Source organism: Ornithodoros turicata, chromosome 3, assembly GCF_037126465.1.
Source record: "Ornithodoros turicata isolate Travis chromosome 3, ASM3712646v1, whole genome shotgun sequence".
NCBI lineage: Eukaryota > Metazoa > Arthropoda > Arachnida > Ixodida > Argasidae > Ornithodoros > Ornithodoros turicata.
In genome coordinates this window covers 14,655,726-14,676,104 of record NC_088203.1, presented here as the reverse complement: position 1 = coordinate 14,676,104, position 20,379 = coordinate 14,655,726, and the positions used below count along the sequence as shown (strand labels likewise).

The following is a 20,379-nucleotide window of genomic DNA, read 5'->3' as shown; positions in this document are numbered from 1 at the left end:
TATTGCAAGGTGTGCCCGGTTGCTCTTCTTGAACATGCTGAAGGATGCATTGTCTCTGCCGCCGGGCCATGCCGCTGCACAAGCCTGAGACACGCGAGCTGTCGGTAGGATATCGAATTGTCAAAGATAACGGATATCTGTTGCCAAGACATACTTGAAGCCGTGAGCGCATTAGTTTAGAAGAATGGCACACCCTTCGCGTTCCGACGCATATCAAGTAACGTTCATGAACATTGTTCTCTTGCATACTGGTATTCCTCTAGATTCATCAAAGGAAGTAGCCTACACGTAAGAGTGAACGAAATTCGCGCCTGCGAATTTACAGTTCGTTCACTCTTAGCCACTCAAAGCCTCCGCTGCTTCGTGCAATTAACGAAATTCCGTATGACCTCAACCATAGTAGTAAGCCACATCAGTACACCATCCTTTTTTCGTGTTTCAACCAACGACGTGGGACTGAAACAATTATGACGTTTTAGTGGAGGTGGTGTTCCCTACATGAGCCCTGACCAGCGATGATGGAATGTCCCAGCGGGCAGACGTGCATGGCCTGACGCTAGGATGGTGCCGGTAGAACTGGCCGGCACGCCCAGTGGAGCGCGCCAGCACAGACACGTCCTCATCGTCGTCCACGGGCCGCCACATCGCTCCCCCCGTCAGACGCAGAGCGGTTCTTGCGGTCCGCGTCGATACCAAGATGGAAAGAATGACGACGGCACGTGGACGAAGGACGGCTCGGCTTGGCGCCTTTGGCTTGTGGTGCTGACTATGGTGCGGACGAAGGCTGGAAGGTGTGTTCCAGAGGCGCGCCGAAGCGGGATACAGGCAGGTAGGCCGAACAGTGTGCAGGGATGGGGCGACAGAACCGCGATCGGTTCGCGAGCTGTGAGCTCGCAGTGCCAGGGAGGACCATCGTGAAGCATGGGGAGACCGGGAGTAAAACTCATTGTGGCCTCCGTGCGTGTCTCCGGTGGAACGTTGGTCCCGGTGCTTCTTGACCGCATCTGGATGGGCTGCCAGTATCTTGTATGGAATCCTGGTGGGAAGGCGTAGCGGGCAGTGTTCTTGGGACTGGGATGGCGATGCGGATGGGGCCATGTAGTTGCCAGCGGCGTACTGGTACCGGCATCGGAGCGTAATGTTTCGGGAAGGTACCGCTGGTGGAAGTCCGAAGAGTGCCTTCACGAAGCGTGTGGCAGCGTGACATGGAGAGTGTGACCATGGCGAACTGAGCTGGGTAGATGAGCGAACCTCCACAACGTGATTTTACACACTCGATGAGTAGAGCTGTGTACTCAGAACATGCAACCACGGTCCCTTGATAGCTTCCGTCCCTTGAAACTATCAAGGGACCGTGATGGAACTAAGTTACAGTCACATGACTCTGGAACTACTTAAGTTGCAGTGAGTGTTACTGAAACTAAAATGTAATTGCGGGCTAGTTACATGTTGAATGTAGGGTAAGGTGGGGCAAGATAAGACACGGGGCAAGACGCGACATTTTTTCCTCGACGTTGCCTGTCTGAGAGACGCGTTGCTCCATGCGCTTGACATATTACTCATAGGTGGCTCTGCATGTCGTCTTTATTGCATATGAGAATTGTCTGGATTGGTGTATGCGTTTAAGAGAGAAAAAAAAAGTCTGTTATAAGTCTGCAAGCTCTGTAAGTCTGTAATGTAAAGACACGCTAAAAAGGCGCGATTTTCTGTAGTACTTTTTCTTGTCATCAGTGCAGCAGCTTTTTTTTGCAAGCTTATTCCGTCAATGTAAGTCCACATCCTATTTCTTTATTCACTCATCTAGATACGAGTATATGCAAAATATGGGCACTCTTGGTTATACGGTGTTGAACAAAAAAATTAATGCATCCGATCATATGCACCGGGCAAGACACGACACTTTAATGTAATTTAAATATAGAAACCGATAAGTCAACTATTAGGTGGCTTTATGCTTGTTCCTCAAAAATTTCTTTTTTGTATACTGCCTAGGATTTTCAAGCAAATTTTCCTGTTTCCTAGGAGATAGGAAAGCAGAAGCGCACGCAAAAGCGAGCGACCGGCCACAGATCAGACATGCGGTACCTTGTTTGCAAAGGACGGTGGAGCAAATTAGCACCGAGTTCTGTGTGATTCTACCGCACATGATGTTGCGGTGGGCTCAAGGGTGTTGTGTAGGGGCCCACAATGTTTACTTTGTCTGCTTTTGGATTGCAAAAATTATTTTTTATAGTTCATTATACCACGGCGTGTCCTATCTTGCCCAACGCCATGTCTCGTCTTGCCTCGAGGGTTGGGGCAAGATGAGACAATCTGCATTTTTTGAATTTCTTGCTCTATACTTAAAACGGCTACGTGCGTTTAGCGCCGCGACGCATCTGCGGCTATGAGCGGCGTACAGACGTGGACAGGTGGAGAGAGGACAGCGGGAAACAGTAGGAGACACGGGGGTTAGTTTGCGTCCTGGGCCGACTTGAGGGGAACTTGAGGCAGTCCGAAAAAGGTCTGCCGGAAATCCGAGGGAAACCTCGGACAGCACAGCCGGTGTTCGAACCCGCATCACCTCGCAGTCTCGGCCTGGAAAGCGATCATTCTAACCACTATGCCACGGGATCTAGTGCAGGGAAGAAGCTCTAGGCCACCGAGAATGTGCCTATGGCTAGATTTTCTTTCTGAAAAAAAAAATTAAAAAAGAAACGAAAAATAAAAATTTCAGAAACGTTTTTCCGAAACCAAATGACATTTTTCAGAACCGAAAATTTCAAATCATTACGTGAACAGAACCGGGAAGAGAAAGCACATCTTGCAGCTTTTTGCGCTAGGCCTCCCACATGCAGTTGCTACAATGTGAAATAAAGTTTAAATTCAACTCAGTTTATCTATATGTCAGCTACGTGACTAATGGAAAGATGAACGCAGTCAGCTTTCGCAAAGAGAATAGATTGCAGATAGATATTTAGAGCTACCCGAGTAACACAGCGGAGGGTAACTGTGCTTTTGAGTGTAAGTTACAGGGAAGATGTCACTATACGCAAGCGCATTGTATACAGAGGAAGAAAATGATTTCCTCTTGTCTGCGTGTGGGGTGTATTCAATGGGAGAACGTGTTACTTGTGTAATGATATGAAGGCGCATCACAGCCATGACTAATGATGACCGCTGCTTTTCGACTCGCATTCTGACACTCGTCAAGTAACAGACATGAACATAGGTCTCTTCCATGCTGATAGCCATTCGTTCGCTCATTTAACTGGCATTGTAGCCGATACCGACTCTAGTCTCAAGATAAGCTACTCATTGACAGAGCTCTGAAATACGTAATTACAATTAAGTTACCGTAATTAATTACCTCCAGATTAATTGTTCACTGAATCCAAATATTTTTTAAATGAGTAACTGTAGCTAGATTCAATTACATCTTCCATGTGAGTCATACTCAAAGCACAGTTGCTCTCCGCTGTGTTTATGCGTTACCTCTAAATTTCTATGTGCAGTACTTTCTCCTCACAAAAACTGACTGCGTTCGTCTTTCTTGTAGCTGCATACAGTTTAGCACACACTTACGAAACATATTATACGCAAACAAGGTGCTAACCACACATGTGAACACTCATCTCATCAGTCAACAATGTAACTTTTTAACTCCGGTTCTCAGAAATTTAATTTTTGATGTTCTGTGTGTTGTAAAACTGTGCGGAGTGACAAATGGCTGTCATGACACCCCCAGGGGGACGAAAGGAAACTCCAGTTTCCCGTGAAAGTGAGGGGAAACTGTTTCCGTTTTTCCTGTGTCTCAACTGCTTTTCTTGTTTTACTTGTTCGAACTTGGAGGTCTCGGCCCCCTGGAAATGTCATTAGTTTTGAAGCCGCAAAATGAACCTCGTTCAGCAAAAACTATTTTTGTGCTACGTGTCTTCTTGTCGGTCCTTTGTACCGGCCAAATGACAGCTTCACGGTGTCATCCATATTGTGTGACGAGTGGGATATCGCGAGATACTTCCACATCGTTTTCTGGCGCCGAAATCCCGGGATGACACTTGTGAAGTTCCATCGCCATGGATCGATTCAAGACAAAGCGTTCGGTAAGACGGACGAAGAACACCAAGCTGGTCAACGAAGTGTGTTCATTGCTGCAAAAGCCGGACGGTGCCGTCAACGCCCTCCACAGCCTGTGTGACCATCTCATTGCAAGCAACGACGAACTGAAGCAACTTAACGGGCAGATCGAACCACTCGTTGCAGATCAAGATCTGGAAGCCGACTCCATCGGACACTACGAAGATGAGTTTGTTAAGGCCCCGAGTGACATCAAGACTAAGTTGGCTGCTTTACATATGTCATCAAGCACGTCTCCTCCTGGCAACATCTTGGCGACCCGCCCCGGAAAGCTCGGCAACACGGGTGTGAAACTTCCCAAACTTCAGTTGCTTCAACTCAAGGAAGAATTACCGCAGTGGCAACCGTTCTGGGAACAATTTGAGGCGACAGTCCACAACAACGACCAACTGTCAGACGTAGAGAAACTGCAGTATACCTGCGTTCGCTTCTGGTGGGCCCAGTAGCTGGTGCAATATCAGGACTACAGTGTGCAGCAGCGTTCCAAAAAGGATGCGTTGGACATACTCACTCAACGTTCCGGAGACAAACCCCGTATCGAACGTGAGCATCTCTACAATCTCAGGCACCTTCCTCGAGTCAAGTCGTCTGAAGATGCTCCGGCGCTCCGAAAACTGTTCGAACGCCAAACGCTGGTCCAAGCGAACACAGGTGACCTGAAATCACTTGGGGTCTCTAGCACAACATATTCCTCCATTATTGTGGACATTCTTCTATCGGTGCTTCCGTCCAACATCGTGGTGGAACATCATCTAAAGTTAACTACCACGGAGTCCTCCTGCCGACTGGAAGATGACGCGCTCTCTGCTGCATCTCGGGGATTGTCGGATGCGGCGTCAGATGCCTCCCAGGCTTCTAAAGAAATGGTAAGACTCCTACATTTCCTGCGCGTGGAAATCGAGAGCCACGAACGCGCGTGTGTGTTGGACAGTAAACGGGACAACACACCAGCACCGACACGTAAGCACGGAGGGAACCCTCCATCAGAGCTCTTGCTCCACAGCACCGGCAAGGTGAGCCCTGATTGCTTCTTCTGAAGATCGAAAAGCCATAATGCAGATACTTGCAAGGGAGACCTTACACTAGAGGAGAAGAAGAAGAAACTTGGATCGGCGAAAAGATGCTTCCGGTGTACAAACCAGGGGCACCTGTCTAAGAACTCTCGCTTTGGAGGAAGGTGCGCGAAACGTGGTGGAAGACATTGTGTCTGCCTATGTGATCCATCCTAGATACCGAAGTTACCGCAGGATGCCGCCCATCAGATGACCGCCACCAACTTGTTCTCCGCGAGTGCCTCAGCAACTATACCGCACACGGAAGTGCTGCTTCAAACTTTCCGCGCTGGTGCTGTTACGGATCTCAACTGTACACACGTCCGAGGTATAATTGATGGCAATAGCCAACGAACGTTCATCCGTGATTACCTCGTGGACAAGCTGGGGATCCCAGTAATTGGAACAACCAATCTACGCCTCAATACCTTCGCAACTTCGTGTGCAAACCATCGCAGCAGAAGCTTGAGGGTTGTTCGGTTGCGTCTAAGGAATCCACAGATCACATCCTCGAGGCAATCGCCATACCGTTCATCCTCGAAGACGTAGTGCAAACGCCCATCGACGACTCCTTCGTAACGATCTTGCGACAGCTAGCTATGGAGATTGTGGATCGCCTCCTTCTTCCCATCCGTCACTGGCGTTGAGGAAATCAGCCTGCTCGTCGGTGCTGACCAGATGTGGAAGCTTTTGGGAAGGGAACGTCCGTCGCTGTGAGAGCAGTCCAGACCTCGTTGCCATCTACACCGTGCTCATTTCAGGAACAACACTGAAAATTTCGTGCATTGCACAAAGCAGGGGAAGCATGCACGTAAATACGCAGGCGCGCAACTCGTTCACTCGGACGCGTTGGCTACTTCACTTGATGAATCTAAAAGAATACGTATCAGTATGGAAGAGACCAATGCTTATGAATGTTACTTGATGCGCGTCGGAACGTGGCTCTACAAATGAACTCACGAAGCATCTGAGTCCTAGCTGTCATTTCAAAACAGTGCCCTTGTGATACTGTCACGATAACATATAGTAAACTCATGGCTATGATGTTCCTTTGTACCATTAGACAAGTCACATAGTCACTCATTCGTCCATTGAATACGCTTCGCACGGAGATAAGGAAGAATCATTCCCCAATGTGCCTTTGTATCATCACACAACTCACTCATGCGCTCATTAAGTACCACAGACATGAAAACACAGCAGACGACGTGCGCGCCATGACGTGGTGTCGCTGACGATGACTGCTACAGTGCTCATCTGTTTCCGGGAGTGGGTTTGGAAATACGCCAACCCGAAAATGGGTGTGTCCCAATCTGGTCTGCGCCGCCTGCTCCTTCCAACAGTCTCTTCAGTACCATGGAATTTCTTGGAGTGAGCTCGCTTATGTTCATCCTCGCATTGCTTGCAAGTAAGGACGTGACATGGATCTACCTCCCATTATTATTAGTATATTATTATTATTATTATTATTATTATTATTATTATTATTATTATTATTATTATTATTATTATTATTATTATTATTGTTATTGTTATTATTATTACATGCATTCAATCGTCCTCGTGCACATACGCAAATGAAGACAACATTTGGTATGCAGTCGAGGGTGATATAACGTCAGTGACGGCAACGATGCCTTCCGATCGTAGTACGGCATAAACACCAATAATGATAATAATATTTGGGACTAGATGTACGAGTAAGGTTTAAGGTTTCGACCACCGGGGGCTCTTTTGACGTCCGCCTGAAATCTTCGACACACGGTGCTGGAAGCAATGTTTACCTCTCCGCCACATTGCCACCGTCCTCGGCCGGTGTCGAACACGCACGATCTTGAGCTCAGCATGCCAACACGTTAGCCGAGTGAGCTATACCCAGGCCGGCACGCAAGAACACCGTGTACATTGTCTGCGGATTGTCGTTGATTTTGAAAGGAAATACGAAAGGTGGCATCCGCTCATTCGAGGTATCGCACTAGAGATGCACGCGCAAAACTGTATGGTGAACGTTACTTGATTCTTTTTCGTTTCTTTTGTTGTTGTTGTTGTTGTTATCATTATTGTTATTGTTCTGGAATGGTGCGGCATCTGTCAATCTCTACCTTTCCACTTATTGTTTTTCGAAAACTCCAAAGTTGACATTTCCAATTTAAACATAATAAACACTCGCGTTTTTTATAAATGTATTTCGTTGGTAATATTGCGAAAGGCCTGTGATTTACCACTTTGTCTGAGGCATGAACAGAAAAAGACATCTTCTGGCAACGAGGGCGAAAAAGAAAATGATAGAGAAAGAATTTTGGGAAAGGAACGAAAACAAGTGACGCGCCCTTGCCATCAGCATGCAATAAGTTTGCATGACGATGCCTGTCTCTTTCAACTTTTACTCTGTTCGTGGTGAGGGTATTCTATCGTCCTCGCCACTATCACCTCCACGGTCGCGCCTTGCGGATGAAGAGTTTCAAAAGGGATATTTTCGCGTTATTATTGTTAACGATCTAGACACATGAAGACGCCTATAGGCAGTTCTTCTTGATTGCGCTAGGGGACACACAGGTAAATTATTTACTGGGAAAAGTACCTCAAGTAGGCATAAAATAATTAAGCAAAATACAACAAGATAGAGCTCAGATACCGTTATCGCTGTCCGAGGTCTTTACAAAAATTTTTGGTACGTCTCTTTGGAAGACCGCTATACTGCAGTTCACGAAAGACTCCTGAAACTAATAGGTAAAATACTTAAAGCTTAATACGTAAAGCAAACTTAAAACTTTCAGTAAAAATTGAGTTCAGCGAAATAGAATTTTTCGTGTCACATATTAGCAATTCGTACCAGTTGCAGAACAAACTTCTGCGGTATTTGCCATTATCTTGCTCTACTTTAGATTTCTTTTCATTGACTTAATTGTTTTTTTTTTATTATTTCCGGTCATGGTTCGCACACGTTATTCGTCATTCGGTGCAACCTTATTGCAACATTTCACGAATAAAAAAAAATTCCACGCCGGACTCGGAGGTGTCCGGGTTCGAATCGCGGCACAGGCTGTGGGTGATTTTCCTGAGCTTTCATGAGACGCTGTAACGCAAACATCGGCGCAGTTTTTTATTTATTTTGCTCTATCTATTTAATTCCTCGGGGCCAAAGGCAAAAAAACAAGGGCGGGGCAAAAGTACATACATAATGAAACAAAATGAGGAGAAGAAAAATCCGTAATGCACTTCAAATTAAACCGAAAGAGTCATGTGTATGGCGTCCTTGAAGGTGAGCGTGTCACTGATGGCAGCGAGGTCACGGGTAAAATGATTCCATTCCCAGGCGGTGCGAGTGAAGAAGGAGTCAGCGAAAGATTTAGTAAATTTGCGAAGTGAAGATGAAACTTTGCGAGAATGCTCAATGCGACGAGGACTGTTTGTTGGAGATTGTATGTAGGAAGATAGAAGGGGATCATTGTGATAACACACTTTATGAAATTATGTTAAGCGGGCGATTTTGCGGCGATAACAAGGGGAGGTAGTTAAAGGTATTTCTTTATTTGGGTAACACTAGATGTGCGGTTGTAATTTGATAAAACGAGCACTGAAAACACTTTCAAAAGCTTTGATGAGACGTTGATGAAACGAGCACTGAAGCAAATTGCAGTTGTAATTTGATAAAACGAGCGGCACGATTTCGAACTGCTTCTAACGTTTTTATGAGGGATACAGGTTGGGACAAAAGTTTACGGAACACGCGAGCGACGTACTTTTTCTTCGGTGCGACACCCTAGCGGCAGCCGGAAGCGGGTGAGTTCACTGTTTCGGAGGGATGGAAGGGTGCGCTGTGAGCGACACACAGCGGTAACTCGTACTTCCCAGGCACACCCAAGCGACACTGGAGCGACCACTGCGTGTCGCTAACAGTGCATCTGTCCACCCCTCCGAAACAGTGAACTCACCCGCTTCCGGCAGCCGCTAGGGTGTCGCACCGACGAAAAAGTACGTCGCTCGCGTGTTCCGCAAACTTTTGTCCCAACCTGTATCAGTAGTCAGATCCCATATGGTGACTGCATATTGTAGATTAGGGCGAACAAGAGATGTATACAAGGGAAGTTTTACAAGGAACTTGATGAAATGAACGCCGGATGAAACTAAGGGACAAATTAGCGCTGTTACACATACAGGGTGGTCCACCAACCATAAATAGAAATTCATAGTAAAAAACGTAGGCCCCGGAGAAACATGCGGTCAAGGGATTTTTTTCTGCAAATAACTTTTGCCACATATTGGTAACATTTTTATTTCATTTCAATTGACGGAAAGTTAATTTCTTGAATTGAACTCCGAAATTTCCCAAGGCAACCTAACGTTTTCTTTGCGGAAATGGGTTCCCCTTGGTCATTTTACTCAGTATAACACATAATCCCACTCGTAATGCAATGGCAATTGCCGAAATAAATTCGCCGAAAATCCGTGGAAATGAGCCATTGGCTCCGCCTCTTTTTTTACGGCTCGTAGTTTGAGCGCAAAGCGGCGAAGAAAGGAGGTTAGATTGACACGCCACACGGACTTTGGTGTAGTAGTGTACACTTCATCCGGTTACAAAAACGATGGTACAGTCATAATATATACCATCAGTTTTGTAACCTGACGAGGTGTACACTACTGCACGAAAGTCTCGTTCAAATATTTTTTTTTAAATGTTTCTAACCGTTAGTAGTTCCCTCTAAATCATCAGCATATGTCGCTTGTGTTTGTTGTTGGAAGTAGCATGTCGTAAAAATGCAGTCATAAAACATTATAGTATATAGGTAAAGCAGGATAAAACTATATAGCATTTAAAAAACCAATGTCACTAAAAAAGTTTTAAATTGTCATGAAGGGTGAAAAGGGCTCATCACCCAACAGCAAGGCTAGGTGCAGTTGCTGATATCGGTAACCCTATGCCAGACCGTAATGCGTTAGATAAACTTTCCTGAAGGCCGCAACCCGCACAACCGATTGGAAAGATGCAAGTTCTACGTCGAAAACAATACACGGTGCCATACAAGGAGCAAGAGCAAAAGCCAGGAATAAAAGGGCGATCCCGCAACAAAATTACCACAAAGATTGTGGTATGTCCGTAATCTCTGGTATGTTAGGAACATGCGTACGAAATATCGCGGTCCAAAACTGGGCAGATTTTACTGACACGAATTATTACGGAGCGAGCGCTTCACCTCTGTGAAGCGAGAGGGCGCTGAAAGCAACACACTACTGACATCATCCGGCATCTGGCAAGGGAGAAAGAACGCAGGCTTGGAAGCAGAGGACAATGCTGGGTGACGTCACGGAATCCTCCTCCGGAAGAACCGCTGTAACATAGAGCTCTGTTTTCTGCTCTTCGCATTTCGGTTTCGGCTAGCTATTGTCATCATTTACGAATGAACGAATACTTACTCGCGCGAAATAAATGCGAATGTTGTATTCCGTATCGAGGGGGTGGTTCGTGTTCGGTATGATGCTCACTTAATGTTTTCCAATCCTTCCAAAGTCTCCCTTTAACCCTTCGCCTCGTCTTAGGCAGATGCGAGACTGGTTGTGAGCCAAATATAGCAGGACGCTGCTTTGAAAATTTCCTTCTGTCGCTGGACGGTTTACTTGACCAAATGAGCCGAGTGCCTCCCAGAGGAATCGGCCAAGAAGTTAACAGACTCTGCAGGTAAGTAGAGACCTGTAACCAAACTAGCGTTTGTTCGCAGAAAGAAACTTAATGCGAACATGGTCTTATGTCGCAGACGAACGTTCTTCTCTTTGTCCGAAGTGCTTTCTTTCGTGTACTTTTCTTTATAAGAGCACCCTGAAAACTCGAGTATGCGCGAAGCGGAGTGATCTAGAGAGCGCGAATGATGAGATTTGCCCCTGGACGAAGTTAATGTACGCAGAGGGCAAACCCCATACGCTCCGATCGTAGGATGAAGACGCCTTAATACTAGCTCCCTCTGTGAAGGGGTATCACCATAGTGAGTTCACCCATAAGGGTCGCCTTTTGCGGAAGCGAACGCCGCCATTTTTAAGCCCACGCTCACTATGCGTCAATGCTGTGTTCCGATTACGTCGACATTTTCAAACTTCTCCTGCTATTCATTTACTCATAGCATCCTCCATAAAACTGCACCGCGGATGCCCCAGAAACAGTAGTGTGCGGAGTGCTCCACACCGGTGGCACCCAGAGGAAGGGCAATATCGAAGATAAACCTACACCATGGCGGTGCTCGTAGCAAGAGGCACCTGGTGTTTCGCGGGGAATTTGAAAAGCTCTGCTTTTTGGTTATGACGTTTCGATTAGCGTATAGCGCGCCTCAGTTATGCGTGGTGACAACACAAATATAAACGCCAGACGGGAGATCAGATCGGCTAACGAAGACACAGCGCAGCTAAAAATAGCTGATGAATGGCGAGGGCCCCTTTGTGCGGTGTTGATCACCGCAACGTTGATCATCGCCACTTATTCTCATGAATTATCGCCAAGAGTTGGTCGTCATCGCAGTTCGATGAGCTCGAAAGAAACTCCTACAATAAGCAGCACGTATAACGTACGGACCCCATAACGTATAGGTGTGCTAGGGCGTCTGCCGCTGTCTCCTGTCTCAATGCTCCTTGGCACTGCACTCCGTCGCCCGGCCGAATAGGCCTCTCCCTGTTTGCAAACAAATGACGTCATAGTGTTCGACAACACGACCAGTTTGGTAGAGTTGAACTATGCTCGAAGGTAGGGGCGAAGAAGGTCGTGCCCGAACGCCACGGTCTTGAGTGAATTACGATGGTCCCGATCCATTGAAAAATATATTACAGTGCAGCAACGCTGTGTAACCAGTATATAAATGTCGTACCCTACGAGGCCGCCTCACTTGGGCACTGGGGCGGAGGAGGAGAACCCTTGAAATCCCACAGCAGCCTCTACTTTTGGGAACTGTGTAGAGCATATACTGAAATACAAATTTTCTGGGGGCAGGTTCGTTAAAATGGAGCGTAAAGCAATCGTAACGGTGACAAAGATTGATGCGTTTTTGCAATTCCTGTGCACCTGCATCGAGTCAAAGCATACCGAACAACATTCCTGACATCTTTGGCTGTCAAATACTGCGTTTTCGGTTCAAGTTAGGAACGCGACCCTCGGTCCTACTTTTCTTTCAAGAGGAGGCAGCGAACAAGTGCCCATTCATGGAACCCAGCCCTTCAGAACCCTTCCAAGTTGTTTCGGTTTCAGTCTGTCTACCAACGTCATGATGACTTCCCTGAGGTAAAGGTTATTCCTCGACGTGTGTCGGGACAACTCGGTGGCGCACCGAGCGGGTGTACCCCGTTAAAGGGACGGTCGCATCCGTTCCAGTCGATTCTGAAACTATAGTGGCACTTCATTCCTCGTGGGCCATCGACCACAGTACCGAAAATCCCACGCGAAAGAATGTCCTAGTTTCATTGTTATTCGATGGAATACATGACAAGAGCAGACGGCAGACATTGAGAGTATTCCGGAACTCCCTCTCTCGAGGAACGAGGAAACGTCACTCCCTAAGAACCAACGAGGGCGCGACCTTGAGGAAATGAATGCTACGGTCGTGCGGGCGTCTCACAGAGTTACGGGGCGTCTGGACGGCGCCCTTCTCCTCTGAGCGCCGCCTTCTCACTCCTCCGCTTAGGGAGTGAGGTTACGCCACTGGAGCCTCTGCAGCTGCGGAGGCAGCGCTCATCTTTAAAACTCGTTTATTTAATATCTAACCACTTTTCAGACGAAAAACATTAGCGAAGTAGATTCTCGGCCGATGCCGAACATACTGATATCTGTTTTATAGACTGTTTTCTCATCTATGCTGCCGTCCTTTTAGTCGAAGACGTCCGGTGCGCACCGGTAACGGTTTATCGGAAATAAGATGCCGCACCAGGGCTCCCCAGTGTGAACGGGTGCAGTATATCGAATATGCTATCAATTCGAAACTGTAGAGTGTATAGCTAGGTGTATAAATACACGTTTGTCAGCGCATCGCCACCTGCGCACGCTTCAAGATAGCGAAAATTCGCAGCAGACGACGCGGTTGCCTTCACCCCGTGCAGAGGAAGGTAGTATTTAGACATCATATAGAGTCCTTTACCCTATGCCAACGCCAACTAGATAAAGAAAGCCCGATCGCTTAGACGATGTGATGTTGTCCTAAGAGTCAGACAGTCACGACCGTGTTTTCAGCGGCCGTAACTATGGTGTCCAGCCGCATTCAGCCACATGAGCAGCCACTCGTTGCCACAGGAAGACTGTGTTTCGAATCGGCTGCGATGATTGGAGTCTACGTGACGAAGAAGTGATTGAGCAGGCTTTCTGTGTATAGGTGGTGTTGCCTCTGCCGAGCAGGATGATATTACGGATGATGACATGATGGATAAGGACGACATGACCTCTCCATTGTATTCCTCCTTTTGAGCAAATGTGATCTGCGACTTAAGACATATATAGTCCACCTGACAGGACTGAGTTCAATGTGCAATAACCTCCCGTCTGCTTCCATGTCCAGAAGAGCGCACGAGGCCACGCAGTGCAAGGATGATGTCCCGGATGACTGCCGCGTTAAAGGCGGCGACTTCCAGCTCTGGAAAAAGGCCTTCGAGGATATCCACAGCACGGCCTGCAATGGAGACATTTCACTCCTTCGAGGTCACGTTTCTTTCTCTCTCTCTCTCTCTCCTTTTTTTTTTCTTCTCAACTTTGTGTCTCAATTGCAGCGGTATTGTTTAGTAAATAAGGAAAGGGGCTACCGCGTTTTGTCTATAAAGTATATGTCCTCTATAAAGTAGCCCTGCAACGAATGCGAAGCATGTGAAGCTGCTGCGTCGCATCTGATTACACAATGACGAAAGTGCGACGTGGTTCTTATTCTTAGAGCCTTATTCTCGTGGATTAAACGCATCTTAGAAATGTGCGAATTACAACCCACGGACTATGAGGTAAGCACGGACGGGACTGACAATACGCATCTGTACAGTATCCGCAAGCGTGGTAACTGCAATAGGCATATCCGCATCCACTGCAATTGTAGGAAAAGTCTGTATGACGAAAATGTTATGCTATGAAAGGAACGTTATCCCAGCTACAGTTCAAGTACATGAGAGCAGTTCAAGGGACCTTGAAGAAATGCCAAATACCTCTGCAGGCATACCTAATGCATTCCTAGCTGCTAATCCATTCACCATGTGGAGTATGAACCCAACATTGATTAGAAGAACGGAGATATTAACTAGTTTAAAAAGTGACTGGTTCGAAGCCACCGCTGCCGGCATGGCGGAGAAACTGGCTGTGACATCAAAAGCACGCGACCTTGGCCACAGGCGGACTAGGTTGGTGCAACCTTGGAATGAACAAAGGATGTAAGTGACGTCAGTCCGCGTGCAGGGGGCGTGTCGGGCGACCACTCGACGCTTTTTCATGCGCGTGAACTGCGTTTATGGCAATAATATATATGGCGCCGCGTTTATGGCAAAAATAGGATATATTTCAGATAATAGGCCTCCTTGCGTGCCGTTCTCCACTGGGAGATGGCACACTTCGACGCCATTTGGATCCACCGCGAAACCCCAATTGTGTCTCCCCTTGGGGGACGTCTGCAGAGCCACTAACGCTTATTTGCGGGTAAAATGCTGCTGCTGCTATAAATGCATCACTTCGCTGTTATTCACAAGCTTCTGAGCGAATGCTCATCGCAACGTTGCTTTCGAATCTTACCAACGAAAACGTATTTTCACGTGACGTCTGGAGTGCACAAAAAAAAAGAAATTCAAAAAATAAAAAATTGCGATAACGTACGTTATGTTCAGTGCAGCGTCCGGCCCTAGAGCTCTTCGTAGACAGGTCCAATTCTGTAGCTGTCGCTGTACACGAAGTTAGCTGGATTTGATTGGAACTCGAAAGGAGGTATATTGTTGCAAATGGCACTGCTGGCTTATCTTCTGGTGAGCTGTAGTTTGACAGTCGAAATGTAATTTGGAGCAAAACTCTGTCTTGCCATATCGAGAACATAGACAATGAAAACACCGAAGATGCTCCTGAATTTATTACGGTACAGGCTTTTGCGCAGGAGGCTGCACTTCGTCAGGTACACTTCCTCCTTGTATATGAAGAAGTGCAGTGTCTTGCACGAAAGCTTGTAGCACAATAAATTCACGATGGTCGTCAGTGTTTTTTTGTTTTCTGCGTTCTTCAAACTATGCGGTCTTGACTATACCCTTCGACGCTTTGTGTTACCTCATCGACATAAGAGGAAGTATGGTTTGAGGAGGGAGCTGGTAGATACTGGCCGTAAATCTCGTTTTACCGAAAATAATTCGGATCCTATTTACATGGCAAAGTCGGCAAACGTCCAATGAGTGCTGTCCTGGTACGATTGGAACTTAGCCCGAGTTGGTCATGCGGACTAGAGTCACTAAATGAGGCTTGAGCAGTGACGTCATGTGTGGTCAAATTACATTGGAAAACATATTGCCACACCAGAGTCAGAGTGGGGGGGGGGGGGGCATGCCGTATGTTGTTGAGGTCTCCGTGCAAGTACGAGAGGAAATTGTAAAAACACACCCTGCTGCTTCATTCGGCCCGCAGTAAGACTCCTGTGACGCATCCCCATGTTTTCCCATGTCACGTGGCTCCAAGGCGCTCAAAAGGCTGCGCGTGACGTCATGTGCACAAGGCTCTATGAGGGGTATGGGGGTACAGAGTATCGCATTCCTTTTCCGCGGCGGAGCCGCCATTCGGTGTCCGCGATTGGGTCGATCGTGTCACGTGATTTCTCCTTCCAAGAACGCGCCGTCCATGTTGAGTCCTCTCCATCCAAAACCGGTTTCCTCGGTTGCGAGCTGGCTCGACTGCGCGCTGTTCTCCGGCGGAGAAGAGGGAGATTGGCGTCCCGTTGCTAGGCGACGCAGCCGCGCCGGACCCAAGATGGCGGTCTCGCTCGCCGGCGTGGCTCAGTGTCGCTGCTCTGCTCCCTATTTAGTGACTCTAATGCGGGCGACGGGTTCGTTTCCGTAATTACGCTGAATAATAAGCCGGACATAACGCTGGCAGCTTTAGAAACTTGTACTTGACGAGCAATAATGGGATCATCGAATAAAAAGCGACCAATCGGTATGCAGGACTCCTCCGAGGATACGGATGCTGGGAAATGACGAGCTTCCTCAGATGTGCCTCGAACGTCACGGGGATCTGGAGCGTGGAAGATCTCGCCCCTCTGGAAACGCATAAATGCATGTAAGAGATTTTTTCTTGTTCTGCTTCTTATCCATTCGTTACATTGCTTTCAGTGAGCGTCACAAAGACGCCGGAGCTTGCGGTGACGTCACTTAGTCTTGGAGTATCCGAAACTATGAAATTTTGCAGTGTCTTTCGAAAATCCGTACAAGCGCGCTACGGTCACTGACAGTGTTCGCTATATTTTGTGCACTGTGGACTTGAGATTTGTAATACGAAATAGAACAAACGTCATCTTTAGTGGGTATTGGCACCCTAACTTCAATATTCCAGTAGGCTGCACAGAGTGAAGTTCCGAAATTGGACAGAATGTAAAAACGTCGTCAAGTTCACAGATTGATTCCATTTACAATCCATGTCTCTCGTATTATAATCTCCCAAAATATCGTTGCTCCGTGTGACGCGGAAGAATATTAAAATCAATTTCTATACTCCAAAAGAACTCGAGCTGCAGGCACAGAGGTGTACCTCCGCCAGCGGATAATGTAGTCCGCACTGTGAAAGTGAGGATATACGGGAAGGTGGACTGGGAAGCTGATCCACATGTTTCTCAGCGCAAATATTTTTACGTGTTTGCTTGAAAGGCATGTTAATATGCTCTAAGTGTGTCATCTCCGACGAGTGTTCTCATAACATGATCAGTTTAGGCTCAATCGTTTGAAGCAAGTGCGAGCAATACATTGTGTGTCGGAGATGCTATGCGCCCGCATGGGCCAATCAGAGATGTCTTGAGATTTGTGGGCGGAGTTGATCTGCAGGACCTGGCCTGTCCTATAGTAAAGTTTTGAGAGGTATGACTACTTCACAGTGAGAACAATTTGTCGCGCGCCCGACAAAACGGCTCCTCCAAGGTCTATGTCCATCTTCTCGCGACAGGCGAGGCTCCACATTTGGGCGGAGAGCGGACACCGGGAACGTGCGTGGCGCTGTTGCTAGGAGGCAGATGTTAGAGGTCTTTGTGACGTCATCTATATTCTTGGAGAGTCTGAAGCTATGAAGTTTCCCAGGTTCTTTCTAAAACTCATTTGGAGCACGTAACGCACGGCACACCACATCTTTTGCGCACTGTCATTGAAGGAGGTTCATCTGTGGTACAGGACAAAATAATTTCCACGCTTTTGTTGGTTTAAAACCGGAGTGGAGAATGGAGACATCTATGAAACCGGTACCACTATGCTCGGCATCGACCGACTTGACTAATAGACATCTCCCTGTTTACAAACAAATGACGTCAGATGGTACAACAGCGCCGCCAACTTGGTCGACTGGAACTACTATGACAAAAAATCAATCAGTCATAAGAAAGCCACGTTTAAGTATAGCGTTTCATATTCTTAGTTGTATGGCCTTGTTTTGCTCCACTCTACCTGTAGCCGTATCTTTTCGGTAGCCCTTTTTAAGATGGCTACCGGCCTCTTCCATCTTCTGGAACCTGAGGGGCACGAGTTTCTCTCGGAGCGCACTTGGTGTCGACAAAGCAAGCGCGATTAAGTCGTAATAACAAACCACATTCCGCACAGGATCAGGTACGACATTCACTTTCGAGACGATGCAACGATTGGGTGAAGCCCTCTTTTCTCGACGGGCCTCGACCGTCGTGAAGGAATACGGCTTTGTGAAACAGCGGTATACTCCGTCCGCGCTCTTTCGGTTTCGCTATGTCTACCAACGTCACGATTACGTCACCGTGACGTTTCTTCGGTAGACGTCTATTTTGTTCGTCTGGAAAGTGCTTAGATATTAAATAAACGAATTTTAAAGGTCGACAGCACAGCTTCCGCGGCCCCGGAGGCTCCTTCGGAGTGACGTCACTTCCTAACGGGAGGAGTGAGAGGGCGATGCTCATAGCCATACCTGGGTAAATTACTTCTAAAATGTAATTAAATTACATTACCCATTACTCCGGCTCGAATTCAATTAAATTACATTACTCATTACTGCAACTGAAATGTAATGAAATTACATTACAATTACTATGAAAAGGTCATGACATTACAAAGTCATTACTGCGAGCTTAATCGTAACGATGTTGAGGATGCGGAAATTCATTGTGGGCGTTGGAATTCTTTTAACACGCCAGTTGGCAACTCACTTTCTGCCAAGTGCCAACACAGAACACGGACTCGATTCTTTTGTAAAAGGTAATGAGTAATGTCATTAAAATTACTGCCGAAATGTAATTAAATTACATTACAAATTCCATAATGTCAAAAGTAATGCATTACATTACCAAATTACCAGAAAAAGTAATTCATTACTGTAACTTCATTACAGTAATAACATTACTACCCAGGTATGCTCATAGCAGAAAGGCGCCAGAGCCGTTTTTAGGGGGAGTTTGGCCATTAGGAGGAGCCTAACTTGAAGCGCGTCATGCGACGTCACGGCTAAGCGACCTCCCCCGCCGTGCTCTATTGTTGCCCCGCCGTCGCTATATTGATGCCGACCGTTGTTTACGGTGCAAGGAGGGAAGACACGTGCGTACATTGTCCTTCCAAAGCCCTTCCTCCTTGAGCACTTTCAGTTTGGCAACAAAGCCCCCCCCCACCCTCCCCTTATCACAGGTGGCTATGGGTCATAAGTCGGTTGTTCCTGTAGAGTGTAGATTGCATTCATTGCGGCAACAAAGCTGGCCAGCTGGCGGACAGCATCAAAATGGCGCGCAACAGATGTCTGATAAGCGGATTCGGCTTGGATTCAGGCTTTTAGGGCGGCACAACGACGACTCTGACGTCAAAATAGGCTCCACCCATGAGGCGGCAAAAGATCAGAGAATGGCCAAACTCTCCCTACAAATGACTCTGGAAGGCGCCATCCAGGCGCCCGTACGGCCGCGGCATTCCTTTTCTCAAGGCCGTGCTCTGATTGGTTGTGTAGCGAATGACGTTTTCTCGTTTATCGAAAGAGGGAATTCCGGCACACTCTCAACATCCGGCGTCTGCTCTTGCCATGTATTCCATCGAATAGGAGTCAAAGTATGCCATTATTTCGCGTGGGATTTTTGATACCGCGGTCAGTGGTCCACGAGGAATAAAATGACACTATAGTTTCGAAATTGACTGGAACGGACGTGACCGTCCCTTTAACAATGCATTGTATTTTATTTCATGGCAGGAGCGGCGTGGAAGACTCGCTGCATGAATGCGCCGACAGGGCCTACAACAAGTGCTCCGGGGAAGTTGATTACAGCGCCCTCCGACGCCTGGTCTCTGTATTTTACTCGACAGCATTGTGTCCGAACTCTATGGAACATCGAAGTGGCAGTGCTTCTCTCGCTTCTCTGTCCATCGTTGCATCCGTTCTTTGCGTTTTCATCCGTGTGCAGTGAAGTCAATATCTCATACTCCGGTGCATAAAGGGTGTATACTTTATAGTTAAAAGAATATATTTCAAACAATTCTGTGAACATTCTTTGTCAACACGTTTCAATGACGATACTCTCCGTTATTCGTACGGGGGAATGACTAGTACTAGTCAGTAAGAGCGATATTAATTGTACTGAAGCAATAGGTATTCTCGGTACTCTGATCGGGTTCCTGGCCATTGGCTTATCATTCTATCGCCTTCAACATACAAAAAACATCCGGGAGCGCGATTTACTTCTTTGTTGAGACATTTGATTTCATTCCCGTCATCCTAACAGCACGCTATTTCGCTTCGGATTACACCGACCGACCAACTGATTTGTTGATCTATCTTTCGAAAGCCTTCCAGCTTTCGTTGTCATTAACGGTAAACGGGCTAGGGCTCATGTAACCTGGCCAGAGACAGGGAAAGTCTCCTGTCTGAATATTGTTGGGATTCGTAGGCGTTTTCTCTCATTTTCTGACCGACCGACTGATTGGTTGATCCATCTTTCGAAACCCTTCGTCGAAAGCGTCGTCTGTTAAACTACCGCACGCGTGTTACACATTTTGCGGCGCTGATGTTGCTGCTCGCTCGCGCCACTTGGCCCGTAGTATAAAT

General features: G+C 47.1%; 1 protein-coding gene across 1 annotated transcript; it reads left to right on the top strand.

Annotated features, from left to right (window-relative positions):
• The first annotated feature begins 6,486 nt into the window (after positions 1-6,486).
• LOC135388180 (uncharacterized) lies at positions 6,487-19,819 on the top strand. The gene is made up of 5 exons (XM_064617566.1): positions 6,487-6,576; positions 10,707-10,845; positions 13,691-13,830; positions 16,299-16,413; positions 19,528-19,819. Exons 1-5 carry the CDS (start codon positions 6,525-6,527, stop codon positions 19,739-19,741), a joined length of 660 nt encoding a protein of 219 aa, XP_064473636.1. The 5' UTR covers positions 6,487-6,524; the 3' UTR covers positions 19,742-19,819.
• Positions 19,820-20,379: the final 560 nt, after the last annotated feature.

Bases quoted from the DNA above. Each gene is read 5' to 3' on its own strand.
- LOC135388180 (XM_064617566.1), top strand. From the start codon at position 6,525: ATGGAATTTCTTGGAGTGAGCTCGCTTATGTTCATCCTCGCATTGCTT. The intron at 10,846-13,690 runs GTAAGTAGAGAC...TTCCATGTCCAG, and splicing joins GAAGTTAACAGACTCTGCAG to AAGAGCGCACGAGGCCACGC. The intron at 13,831-16,298 runs GTCACGTTTCTT...ATCGGTATGCAG, and splicing joins AGACATTTCACTCCTTCGAG to GACTCCTCCGAGGATACGGA.